The following is a 13,486-nucleotide window of genomic DNA, read 5'->3' as shown; positions in this document are numbered from 1 at the left end:
TAGTCTCTGAGTTCCAAGAGGAATATTTGTTCTGTAGGACTTCAGAATGATAATGGATGGTAGATTTTTCTATGAGGTGAATGTAAGTAAAAGAGGGTGATTTTAATTGAAAATGTTTTTGTGATATTAGGAATTACAGTAACCTTTTAGATCTCAGAAGCTTTGGCTGGGAGGAAAGTAATGGATAGGAAGCACAACTTAAAACATTTAAACATTAGCATAGCACAAATTTAAGAAACTTGATATTCAAACCATATCTAGATCTTTTCTTGACATGTATTCAGAATGGCTCTTAGACCAGCCTGTAAGCAATCATCTCTGCTGCTTCCCTTCCATTTAGAGCTGTGAATAGTAGTTAGTGGGGAGAATTAATGTCAGAATGGCCATAGCCCAGGTGAATAATTGGCTTTAATAGATTACTTTCAGTTAACTTTAAACTTAGAATCTGTATTCCTCTCATTTCCATGCCTTCCTTTCCCAACCTATTTCCTCTCTTCTGTGCAGCCATCTTTTCTCTTAGCCATAATAAGAAAGTATTTTATTTTTAATGAATAAGTTCTTTCCTCTTAACTTAAAAAGTTAGTGAATTAAATTTCCTGTTTATCCTCTCCATCACTCCTTCCCGTCCCAATTACCCCACAACAACCCAACCCCACCCCACCCCAAAAAACCCTGTAAATTATTCTCTGAAGTCATTTTTATCCTGAAAAATCACTTTCTTTCTTATTGTATTCAGGCTGTTTTCATTGAGGGCATACTCAGCAATATATTGGCATGTTCTGTGTCTGACTTAAGGCCATGATTTTACTTTATTTTTTAAAATACCCATTCTATGGTTGAAATTTCTCTGACCATGTTTCTTTCAATTTTCTATATAAATCATGAATTTATTCTGTGATGAACATGACTGACATAAAACCACAGCATTACTTTAAAGACCTAGAGGGGGTGTATATAAGTATTCATTTACATATATTTTATATTGTATGTTTTTAGTATCTCAAATAGTACCATGTCTAAGTATGTACTTTAAAAATGTGTTTGATGACAGTATTTTATTCCTGCTTTTTGTATTATCAGATTGCTCGAAGGTAGTGTAAATGTTTCCCCTAGCTGTTCTTAAATTTCTTTGAGAGCCTCATGCTGAAATTTAAAGCTCTGAAACTGTTTCTGTTATCTCCTTTATTTGGTGATACTTCTATACCAGCAATAGTTAATATACAATCCATAACAACCTGAATGCTAATGTGTAAGTGTGTATCTTAGGGGAAGAGATTTGAATTTTTTTTAAGTGTCTAGGCCAGAGAGAGAAGAAATAATAGGGAAGAGTTATAAAGATCAAAATGAAAAGTTTGACCTAATAAAATAATTTTTCTTTGAAAAATGATTTAGAATTTTAAAGTAAATATGCATAAGTATATATAAATACATATATTTTATAACTTGTATAATTATTTAGTACAGGTGTACCATTTAACCTTTAATTATACTATTATTTCCTGCATAAAATAACTCCAAATTCATTAACAAATGAATATATAAAACAACTACTATTTTGGTCAAAGTACTTAGGATAGTAGTTTCTAAATTATGTATTTTTTCCTGTCCCCTACAGATCTCCTGTATTCCTTAGAATCAAAGATAGTTTTGTATAGGCTATCATTCTGAGAAATTGGATTTTAATGAGAGCCTTTGATACTAACTTTTTTTTCTGAATGTACTTTGGCAGACAGAAGTGCTTTGCTAAAAGGATAGTTGCTTGTGAGGGAAGTACATTTTGAAAGTTACCTAATGGATCTCATTAAAGGAAAGTTATCAGTGAGAGGGGAGGTTCATTTTGAAATATAATATACATATATTAGTTATGTCTTTATAACATGCATTATGACTATAACATTCAAAGATCTAAAGCTTATGGGTAAAGCTGAGTTCTTCTAAGAGAAAATGAATCTCTTCAGTTACTCCTAGAGATCTTAAGTGTGCTTCCTATCTAACAGCTAACAATCATCTAAATATTACCCTAGGTTATAACATAATGTCCCTTGATAATAGTTTTAAAGCTTCTTCATCTACTGCTTTGTGTACTTGAATGAACAGAAGTACCCCAGATTCAAGGGCAAGTATTATTATAAAAGACTTTGATTGTTATCTAAATGTAACCATCAATTGGGAAGTGTGCTTATGGCTTATATATTAGGATGGAGAAGAAATATTTCTTGAATAATTCTTTTAAGGCACCAGTTTGTTTTGTCCTAATTTAGTTAATCCTGCTCTGGGGTTGCTTGCTTGCTTTGCTTTTTCTTTTCTTTTTAAATAATAAGTGAATCCAAGAAAGTAAGGCTTTCAGGAGACAAAGATTCATTGTTAAGTATTTATTACTCAGATTTGTTACTTTCTTTTCCAAGGTATCTGATGGCCAAGAGTCTACACCACCAACACCTGCACCTACTTCAGGAATTGTGGGTGCATTAATGGAAGTGATGCAGAAAAGGAGCAAAGCCATTCATTCTTCAGGTATATTTACATATATATATGCATATATTTAATAAATTTCAGCTCTTATTTTTCTTTTTTTTTAATGACTTAGTCTTTGCATAGCTTTCTCTCTGCTAACTGAGTAATTTATTGTGTGAATTCTGGGCTTATTTAAAGTTGTTGCTTATGTGATTAATCTATCTGAAACAATGTGGATGCTAGTATGCCACAGTACTAATAACTTGTATTTCAAGGATCCTAGATACCCACACCCACTCAAAGAAAGAAAGTAAAAATAATGTTTACTGAGCACCTACTATGTGCTAGGAAATCTGCTGGTTAATTACATATTACTTTCTTTATTCCTCACATCGATCATTGATTTATGAGTTTTCTCCAGGTAACAAATAAGAAAATTGGAACTTGTTGAAAGAACAACTTTGGAAAATGGCAGTCTTATTTCCAGCACTTAGAAATACTAATAGAATCCATGCCAATCAAACTGTAAGCAAGGCTTGAGATTTCTGGATCGATCTCATTCCTATGACATAAGAAATTCAGAGAATTTCCCTGATACTGTTAAGAGTTAGAATTAAGAAATTAGATATTTTCCATTATTTCTGGAATTTGTTAATCCTAAAGTTTTTTTCTTTTTTAGTATTTTCTCTAAAAAGTTGAATTAACTGATATCTATTCTGAATTTATTAAAACACATACATACTGCCTTGCGAATGAAATAAATGTTCCTTCTAAGAAAGAGGAAGAATATGGGTTTTACTGATATGATGGTTGCGGTTTACTAAAGAACTTCTCCAACTTGTAGTATTAAAATCAGATCTTGGGTTTTAGGCCTATTATTTAATATCTTTAAACTTCAATTTTCTTATTTCGTGGAGAGAAGTCTTAAATCATATGATCAATTTGATGATCAAATAGAATAATATGTAATTAACCAGCAGATTTACTAGCACATAGTAGGTGCTCAACAAAAGTTGTGGGGTTTTTTTCCCTTTATCTGTGAGGGTGTTGGTATCCACAATCCTTGAATAGCATGTATTTCCCTTACATAGTATATGTTACAAATATAGAATAAGCTAATCCATTCTACAGGTATTGTTTTTTAATAATGATAAATTAAAAAACAACAAAAATCTGTGCCTTCATCATGCATTCTAGTGGGAGAGAGATACACCATAAGCAAAATAAATTAGAAAAATAGTTAATATGTTAAATAGTGATAAATGCTAAGGACAAAAATTAAGCAAGAAAGGGAGATAAAAGGAGTTACAGGCTATGGCAGGGGAGGTTCAGTTTGTAATAGGATGATATATGGAGGCTTCACGGAGGCAACATTTGAGAAAAGACCAGAAGTTCAGGGAGTGAGCCATGTAGAAAACTGGGAAGGTATATTCAGGTGGGAGAAAAACAAGTGCAAGGTCCCTGAGATTGAGGAATGTGCTCAAGAGGCCAGTATGGCTGGAGCAGAGTGAGGGAGGGAAAGAGTAGTATCAGATGAAAATTAAGAAATAGTAGAGGGAAAATGGCTGTGGCCCAATCAGTTGGGCTCCCATCTACCATATAGGAGGCCCTGGTTCGCATCCCACGGCCTCCTTGTGAAGGCAAGCTGACCCATTCGCCTTTGAGAGCTGACAGCCCACACACCATGGAGAGCTGGCACAGCAAGATGACACAACAAAGGGAAACAAGCAGATACAGAAAAAATGCACAGCGAATGGACACAGAGAAGAGACAACAAAGAAAGGGACAAGCAGCAAGGGGGGATTAAATAAAATTTAAAAATCTTAAAAAAAAAGTAGTGGAGAATCACTGGTAAGGCCTTGTAGGCCATTGAATGAATATTGGTTTTTACTGTTCAGTATGCTACAAAGTCATTGGCGGGTTCTGAGTGGAGGAGTGACATGATATGACTTATAATTTAACAGGACCTTTTTGATTGCGATATTGAGTATATATTAAAGTGAGCAGGGGTGAAAGTGAGTGACATCAGTTAGGAGGCTGTTACAATTATCCATTCCAAGAAATGATGGAAGCTTGAACTAGGTTGACAGTAACAGTGAGAAGTCATTTGATACTAATTATATTTTGAACATGGAGATCTTGGGGTTTGCTAATGGATTAGAAGTGAGGTTTGGAAGAGAGGCTTGCAGGATGACAACAAAGCCTTTGACCTGCACAACTGGAAGGGGGGAATTTTCATTAATGGAGAGAGGGAAGACAGATATTTTCTTGCCAGTACCTTGGGGATTACAGTCACTATCTTAAACTTATTAACCTCATTTAAATTAATACCAACTTGTTCCAGTAGTATACAATAACTCTTTTTCTATATATCTCTGTCCTACCAGCCCTTTATATTGTTATTATCACAGATTATCTCTTTATACATGTGTGCCCATTAAGATAGATTTATAATTATTGTTTATAGGCATTTTTGATAAACCGTGTAACAAAATAAGAGGAGTTACAAACCAAAAATACATGAATACTGGCTTTTATACTACCTATGGACCTTTATCAGTATTGTTAATTACTTTATATGGTTTTGAGTTACTGCCTAGCATTCTTTGATTTCAGCCTGAAGAACTGCCTTTAGTATTTCTTGTAGGTCAGGCTTACCAATGATGAACTTCCTCAGCTTTTGGTTATCTGGTTAAGTTTTCATTTTTGAAAGATAGTTTTGCTGGACATAGAGTTCTTAGTTGACAGTTTTTCTTTAGCATTTTAAATGTCATCTGTCTTCTGTCCTCCATGGTTTCTGATGAGAGACTGTTCATCTTACTGAGAATTCCTATTATATAATAAATTGTGCTTCCCTCTTGCTGCTTTCAGCAGTTTTCAGCAGTTTGATTACATAGTTTGATAAGATTGTAACTCAATGTGGATCTCTGAGTTTATCCTACTTACAGGTCTTTGAGGTTCTTGGATGTGTAAATTTATGTGGTTTGTCAAATTTGGGAAGCTCCTAACCATTATTTCTTTAAATATTCTCTGTGCCCCTTTCTCTTTTCTCTCCATCTGGCACTCCTATTTTGAGTTTGTTGGTATGGTGATGGTGTCCCACAAGTCTTCTAAGCTCTGTTCTTTTTTCTTCATTCTATTTTCTTTATGTTCCTCAGACTGGATAATTTCGTTTGACCTATCTAGTTGTCTTTCTTCTGTCTGCTCAAACAGTGATTTTGAAAATCACTAAGTGATTTTTTTTTCCTTTATTATTGTACTTTTTAGTGCTAAAATTTGGTTCTTTTTAAATTTCTCTTTATTGATAGACTCTACTTGTTGAAACATTATTCTCCTGATTTATTTTAGTTTTTTTGTCCATGAGTTTCTTCTGATTTAAAGTCCTTGTCTAGTAAGTCCATTTTCTGTACTTCCTCGGGGATAGTTTCTGCTCTTTTTTTCTTTCCTGTGAATGTTGTTTCTTATTTCTTTGCATGCTTCATAAGTTTTGGTTGGAAACTGGACATTTTGAATTCTACAGTGTACAAAAGAAAAGGAGGAGGGGGAGCAAAAGTGCTCTCTAGGCCTTTACAGATTGACTCTGTGTTGAGATACACTTTCAACACTTAGCCAGGCCAACCTTGACAACCAGCCAGAGGTGAAAGCTTACAGTTTTCTCAATGTTTTTTGTGCACAAGTCCTGCCCTGAGCATGCATGCATGTGACTTTCTTCATACACAGTAACTTTTTAAAGCCCCCATTCCTCCAAAAAAAAATCTTTCTTGCAACTTCTCCTCCCAAGCTTTCTGCATATCTATTGTTTGCTCCAACTAATGTTTTTTTTGTCCCAGGCAGCAGAGCAATTTTTACATTTGGCTTGCTTGCTTGCTTTTTTTTTTTTTCCAAGGATCATGTAGCCTCTCCACCCTGATAGAGCTCCAAGTGAGGTGAAACAAATGTAACTTTGTCTTCTGGAAGTCCTTGAGGGAAACCCCACTCAGGTCAAAGTAGACAAATAGAATTTCTTTCTTGGGAATAAATTCTGCTGTGCTATCTCCGCACCAGGAATGTGGGCTGCCGTGTTCAAGACTGCTGCCACATTGCAGAGGGGGTGAGGCTAAGGTAAATTAAAATGCCAGTAAGCTCTCCTAACACCTGTCAGTGGCTTTTCTTCTGACTAAGCATTCATTTCGTTGTTGTAAACCTTTGGCTATTTTCCAGAGTCTGATAAGGTTGATTATGATAGTTTTTGCCAAGGTTTTCAGTGTTTTGGGGGAAGGACCACCCCAAGGTCTCTACGGTTCCATTTTTGCTGATATTACTATCTTTCCTCCAAGGGGGAAGATATAGGAGAAGCAAGTTTGAGAGGAAAGATTAGGAGTTTTGTTTTGGACATATTAAATTTGAGATATTATTAAAAACGTAAGTGAATATACTGAGTAGGCATTCAATTATGAGTCTGTTGGTATAAATTTGTATGTCATTAGGATATATATATAGTTCCAAAGTTATAGAATTAGATGAGATCAGCAAGGAGGTGAATGTAGATAGGTCTAAGTTCTGAGGGCTGGCGAATGTGGTATCTTTGAAGCCAAATGAAGAAAATGTTTGAAGGAAGATGGGTGACTATGTGGACCAAATGCTTTTGATAGGTCAAGACAGATAAGGACAGGGAATTAGACTTTGGATGTATCAATGATAGGTCATTAGTAACCTTGAAAGACCAGTATCAGAGGATTCCAAAGAGACTAGGAAGGTGAAAATGAAAGCTGAGTAATTGAACCACTACCCTGGCTTAGTGTTTATGATGTCCTGGCTGTCACTGGGAATTGGGGTCTGAAAAATATATCATTTGTATTTTTTACATCTTAAAGGCAGTGATTAAAGGAGCCTTTGTTTTTCTAGGTTTGTTTTTTGGATTTTGTTGTTTTGGGTTTTTCTTTGTATTTTTTTTACTTCTCTGAATATTTAGAAAATACTCATCTAGTTTACATTATTCAGTAATGCAAGTGGCTAAGTTTTCCTTGTGAAAAACACGACTTTCTGACCGGTTTGGTACTAAGAAATCAACTGAACTACTGTAAAAAAAAAAAAAAAAAAAAGGCATTGCTTAAATTGGTAAGTGTTGGTAGTACATTTTCTCACTGCACTTAAGAGGGCCACTTTCACGACTTGGGCAGGTGTCACATAATATTTAGCGGTACTTTGAAATAAGTAGTAAGTCCCTTTTTATCCATTTATACATCTTCTCTATACTACTTAGGGCACTTGAGGGCAGGAAAGACAGTCACCAATAATGTGTGACTGAATTAGTACAGCAACTGGTACATATGAGAACATTATTGAATTGATCCAGGAGTGGAGAATTGTCAGTCCACGTGGCAAAATTCTTGAAATTGTAAAAGAATAGGTTGTCAAGAGTAAGCTCAAAGTGACTTAAGCACCATTCAGTTTGGGTTGAATAGTGAAAGGGAAAAAAAATTTAAAGGTAACTTCAGATATGGAAAACTCAACATGCTTAGGGGACAAATCTTGATAGCTTTTGACAGTAAAAAGAATAAGTAAAAGATCCTCATTCTGATAAGATGAGGGAAATGTAAAATTTATATGAAATATGTGATTAGGAGAAAGCGTTTACTCTGTTTTGATATCTATGGGTTCTGCTAAATACTGCCCTATGTTAAATTCTTTAAAAAGGAAATAACATTATATAATAGCCACATTGATATAATAAATATAGTTTTTTACTTATTTTTTGAACCATTTCTTTTAACTATTATTCATGTGGGAAGTACTTGATGGTAAGATTATTAGCTACTTTTTCCTTCCCACCCTGGATGCTGATAGAGTCCTATCTTTTGTCACTCTATAAATGTCAGCATAGTTGGTTGTTCTTGACACCTTCATCAGTGTGAGTACTGAAAATATGTCTAGCACAGGCTTTGGTTAGCAACTTGTACTCTTCTTTGTCTTACTATAAGAATAAACCCAGGGGTTAACATGGACCCAGAGGTTTACGTGGAGTCCGATGAACTTCTTTTCAAATAAATTCTGTAACCATTTAGAGCTGACCACCAGACTTAATTAAATAAAAATTATAATTATTATAAAAGTAAAACTTTAACTTGGGGCCAAGGGAAGGTATCTTTGTATTTCCATGGTTTCTGTTGATTTGCATGTTCTAATACTAGTGCTCAAGCACTCCTTTATAGAAACCTTCAAACTTATATGGAATCTGTTTTATAGGAGGGAAATGGAAGGGAAAGATTGTTATGTGTATGTGTCCTATACAGCTAGCCCACAAGTGTGCTATTTACTTATTTCCTTTTGGTTATTTACCCTAGCATTATCAAGTGCATTTGCTATGTCCTGTTTTACTTTACAAAGTTGGCCTTCATAGGTTTTATGATATATGTGTGCATGTGTGTGTGTGTATATATATATATATTTTTAAAGGTTAGTAATTTTGGAAAGTTGGTATACTACAGAAGTATACATACAGAAGTATGATGATATCTAAATGTTTATTCATTCACTCGACAAATATATTTTGAGCTTCTGTGAACTTGGCATTGTTCCAGTGCTGGAGATCCAGTGGCAAGTAAGACCGACAAAGACCCTTCGGTCATGAAGTTTATATTGTAGTGGAAAGACAATAAATCTGTAAACAACAAAAAAGTGTTTAGTTAGTGTTGAATGTTATAAGGAAAATCAAATGGGGTAGAGAGTTACTGATTGCAGAAGAGGGTTACACTTTACATAGAATGGTCAGGAAAAAGCCTCTAAGGAGGTGATACTTGAGTGGGACCTAGGTGATAAGACAGAATCAGCCAGAAAGAAGGAATAGCTACTGCAAAACTCTAAAGCAAGAATATGCTTGCCATGTTTGAGATACAGAAAGAAGGCCATGTTACTAGAGTGAATTGAAGGAGAGGGCATTAAAACGTAGACAGTATCTGGAATAAGTCATGTAGGGTTATTATAACATGAGATAACATGTCAGATTTTATTCAAGTAGCAGATTGCAGCCACTGGAGGACGTTCAAAAGGGTAGTAACTTAGAACTTAGATAATATAACTCCATTAGACTTACAGTAATCCAAGCAAGATTTGATGGCAGTGAGGGAAGTAGTAGTGGAAGGTTGTGAAATGGGCCCAACATGATGGATTGGATGTGGAAGACGGTAGAAAAAGAGGAATCAGTAATAATTTCTAGGTTTTTGTCTTAATTACCTGGGAGGATGGTGATTGCATTACTATAAATGGGGAAGACTAGGTTGAAAGGAGAGAAGATGGGGAAAGAAAATTTATACGTTTTTAATTTGAGAATCTTTGTAAAGAATACTAGAAAAAGTTATTTGCATTATTTGAGTCTAAAACTCAGGCCAACCCACATTTGACTTCACACATTAAGAAACATTCAGGGAAAGTGGATGTGGCTCAAGTGATAGGGCCTCTGCCTACCATACGGGAGGACCCGGGTTCAATCCCTGGGGCCTCCTGGTGAAAAAGAAGAGAAAGCATGCCTGCACGGTGAGCCAGTGCCTGTGTGGCAAGCCGAGTGTCTGCACGGTGAGCTGAGTGCCCGTGCGGTAAACCGAGTGCCTACACAGTGAGCTGCATACCGGCACAATAAGCCAAGTGCATATGCAAATGCCCGCATGGTGAGCCAGTGCCTGTGTGGTGAGCCAAGTGCCCACACGTGTAGCTGAGTGCCTGTGCAGTGCACCAGTACCTGCACAAGTGAGTCATGCAGCAAGATGATAACCTACAAAAGAGAGTCGAAGTGGAGAATCAAGGTGAAGCACAGCAGAGACCAGGAACTGAGGTGGCACAATTGACAGGGAACCTCTCTCCACATCAGAGGTCCCCAAGATCAAATCACCACGAATCCTAGAGGAGAAAGATGAGAAGAGAAGACAAAAAGTGCAATAGATACAGAAGATTACATAGCAAATGGACACAGACAGCAATAACAGCAGGGTGGGGGGGGAAGAAAAATATTTTAAAAAATTTTTAAATAAAAAAATAGGTTGTAACTTGTTACATAGATACTAAGAGTCTAAAACCCAAGTCTTCTGACTTCTCTACTCATATTCAATTCATCGTCAGTCACATTCTTTAGATCTATTTCATTAGATTAATTTTATACTATCTTAAGTAACTAGAAACCTCCAGGAAACAAATGGTTTCTATTTCAGGAGTTAAGTAATTGGAGATGTACTCCAAGAACTAATTTTATTTATACATATGTTTTAAATTTTTGTCTTGTTTATTTTCTTCTAGATGAAGATGAGGATGAAGATGATGAAGAAGATTTTGAGGATGATGATGAATGGGAAGACTGATAACATATATTATATATATATTTTTTAAGGTGAAATACTAAACACTACTTTCTGTCTATGGATTCTGTAAAATTATCATGTAAATGTTCTACCAATTTGCTGTATATTTTTGTTGCCTTTTTTGCTTTTTTTTAATTAATCTGTGCAATACCTCATTTAATCTGTAAAGGTTTGTCATAATCCTCTACAAAACTACTCCCTATTATTGTGTGCAAGCTTACACCAGGATGCTCACTTTATTTGTGAATATTTTCATTCCATCAACAAGGGAGTTTAAATATTATGTGTGAGACTGACAAAAACCTTAATGTAATTTAGTTATAATGCCAGAAGGAAAACACTATTTTCATACCCTACTTTTTCTGTACCTAAATTTTCTTATTAAAATAGTATAGCACTACATTCTTTTTTAAGCAATGCAAACCTTATTTAGCCCCTTCATTTTGAATACCATGCTATATGAATGTTGAAACTGATACATTGCACAGTTCTCTAGACATCACTACACTGATGCGATTTCTCAAATTTTAGCAATATGCTCTACATAAAATCACTACAGAGATGCTCACCAAGAGCATCAGTAACACACCTCTTACAGCAATACTGCCTGTTACTGTCAGTGGTATTTGGAGGCTGGAATCATAAGGAGCCCTTACATACCTGTTCTTAACCAAGGTTATTTTTATGCTGTAGCAAATGTGGCAGCCTCTTTTTTGGCTATATATATATTATTATTCTGAAACAGAAGTGTTACTTAATTGTTAGAGTTTGGGGGGATATGGAGAATATTTTGTTCTACATTGGATGAGGGGCTGGCTATATATTATGGTTACTCCAGTATTTGGTTAAATGTACTATAAAAATCAGAAAATCATAAAAATAATGTGGAATTAAGTATTCTTATTTTGCAGTTTGTATGGGTTGAGATATTCAGAAATACCAGCCATAAAAATATAATCTAGAAAATTAGCAAATGTATACATTATAAGGCAGAACTTAATTTTCTATTTTAATAATTTCTCAAGGTTTTTGTCAAATGTCAGGTTGAAGGTTATATTTTTCTTAAAAGATTGGTGGTCCTAATGTCAAATTTCTGTAAACACATAAATGAATGATAGTATTTTTTTTTAATAAAATTTTTCATCCTGCACATTTGTTGTGCATACTAAATGGTGTGTTAAAATTAGGGTTTCCTTGCCTCTCTACAATACACTAATATGCCTAAAGATGGTTGTTTCATATTTATAGTGCTAATTATCATACCTACCTATTTAAAATATTAGGTAGAAAATGATCTGATTTAATTGTGCATATTTTTCTCACATTGAGTCATATGCAGAATGTAGTTCCAAATGTATTTCATTGCTATAGTCAAATATCCAAGTAAAAATTAAGCTATTAGATCTTACCGGCCGTCCAAAATCTAGTATTGGCAAGATCTTGACAGGCTGGACCTGCAAGATATGGCTTGACTTTTAACCAGTTTATCACATAATCTCTAGTGATCATGCATCTAGTTATCATAAGAAATAATTTAAAAGTTTTGTTGCTAAAAGCAGTAAGTGGTGCCGTAAAATAGTTAAGTTATTCAAAGAATGTTATCTTCCTTGCAGGAATAATTTAAGCACATGGGAAAGATTCTAGACTTTTTGTTTCTTGCAGAAACAGTGCCCTCTACTGCTAGAAACTTTTTTCTGCTTTCATTTTTACTGTGGCTTGAGCTCTGGGAGTCTGGTGGGGAAGAGGCTGGAATTTGTGCAAATGATAAATAGAACATTATAATTATTTTAAATAACATTTTCCTTTTTCTTTTTGACAGTATAAAAAAAAACATTTAAAATTCTCTGGTAATGTCAATATAAGTTTTCTTTTAACTTTTGGCCAGCAAATTCGGAATTTTCCAGCTAACCTGTGTATGATAAATATTTATCAGGAGCTGCTCTGAGCAGAAGATATAAATTCTCTGGGTTGGAAACATAATTTTAAACCTGTAAGATGGATGTAAAATTTGCGAAAAATAATATGAGTTTATTCTTTTTCTTAAAGAAAGAGAGATTTTGGTTCTTGCATAAAGTCTGTTACTACTGGTTCAAAGACAGCAGTGAGTTCAGTCCAGGCATAAAGACTAAATGTGCTTTCAAGTGAGATGTAAAGGTTGCATGTTTCAGTCCTCTACATTTTGCACTGTGGGCAGCACTATACCTGTGCATCATCTGAAAGTCTCCCAGCTATATTCCAGTTTAATAATTGTCTGATAGCCTTCGCATTTAACAAACTAGCATGGGGCGGGGCTTTTTATATCTAAATGCTATGTGATAGACAATTTCAGCTAGCCACATATTGTATGTATGAGATTCATAAAGACTTTCAATCATTTCCATTTATCAATTGAAATTTTGTTTAGTATGTGAATTTTTTTGAAATGTATTGTGAATAGGATGTTGCACTGGTGGCAATTCATCATGGAGCATAATAAAATTAATTTGACCTAAATAGTGTAAAATAGTGTTTTATGTGTTTATTGTTAAGAGATTAAAATAGGGGGAAACGGACTTTGGCCCAGTGGTTAGGGCGTCCGTCTACCACATGGGAGGTCCGCGGTTCAAATCCCGAGCCTCCTTGACCCGTGTGGAGCTGGCCATGCGCAGTGCTGATGCGCGCAAGGAGTGCCGTGCCACGCAAGGGTGTCCCCGCGCCACGCGCAA

At 35.1% G+C, this 13,486-nt stretch overlaps 1 protein-coding gene across 2 annotated transcripts in view; it reads left to right on the top strand.

Annotated features, from left to right (window-relative positions):
- Nucleotides 1-13,274, top strand: part of WASL (WASP like actin nucleation promoting factor) — a 70,768-nt gene extending 57,494 nt beyond the window's left edge. For both annotated transcript variants that reach the window (XM_058297308.2, XM_058297307.2), the window contains 2 exons: nucleotides 2,406-2,514; nucleotides 10,720-13,274. In XM_058297308.2, the coding sequence (XP_058153291.1) occupies nucleotides 2,406-2,514; nucleotides 10,720-10,781 (171 nt within the window). In that variant the 3' untranslated portion in view covers nucleotides 10,782-13,274. The remainder of the gene's footprint in view (nucleotides 1-2,405; nucleotides 2,515-10,719) is intronic.
- The last annotated feature ends 212 nt before the right edge of the window (nucleotides 13,275-13,486 follow it).

This window comes from Dasypus novemcinctus, chromosome 5 (genome assembly GCF_030445035.2).
Source record: "Dasypus novemcinctus isolate mDasNov1 chromosome 5, mDasNov1.1.hap2, whole genome shotgun sequence".
Lineage (NCBI taxonomy): Eukaryota > Metazoa > Chordata > Mammalia > Cingulata > Dasypodidae > Dasypus > Dasypus novemcinctus.
This window is presented reverse-complemented; position numbering and strand designations above follow the sequence as displayed.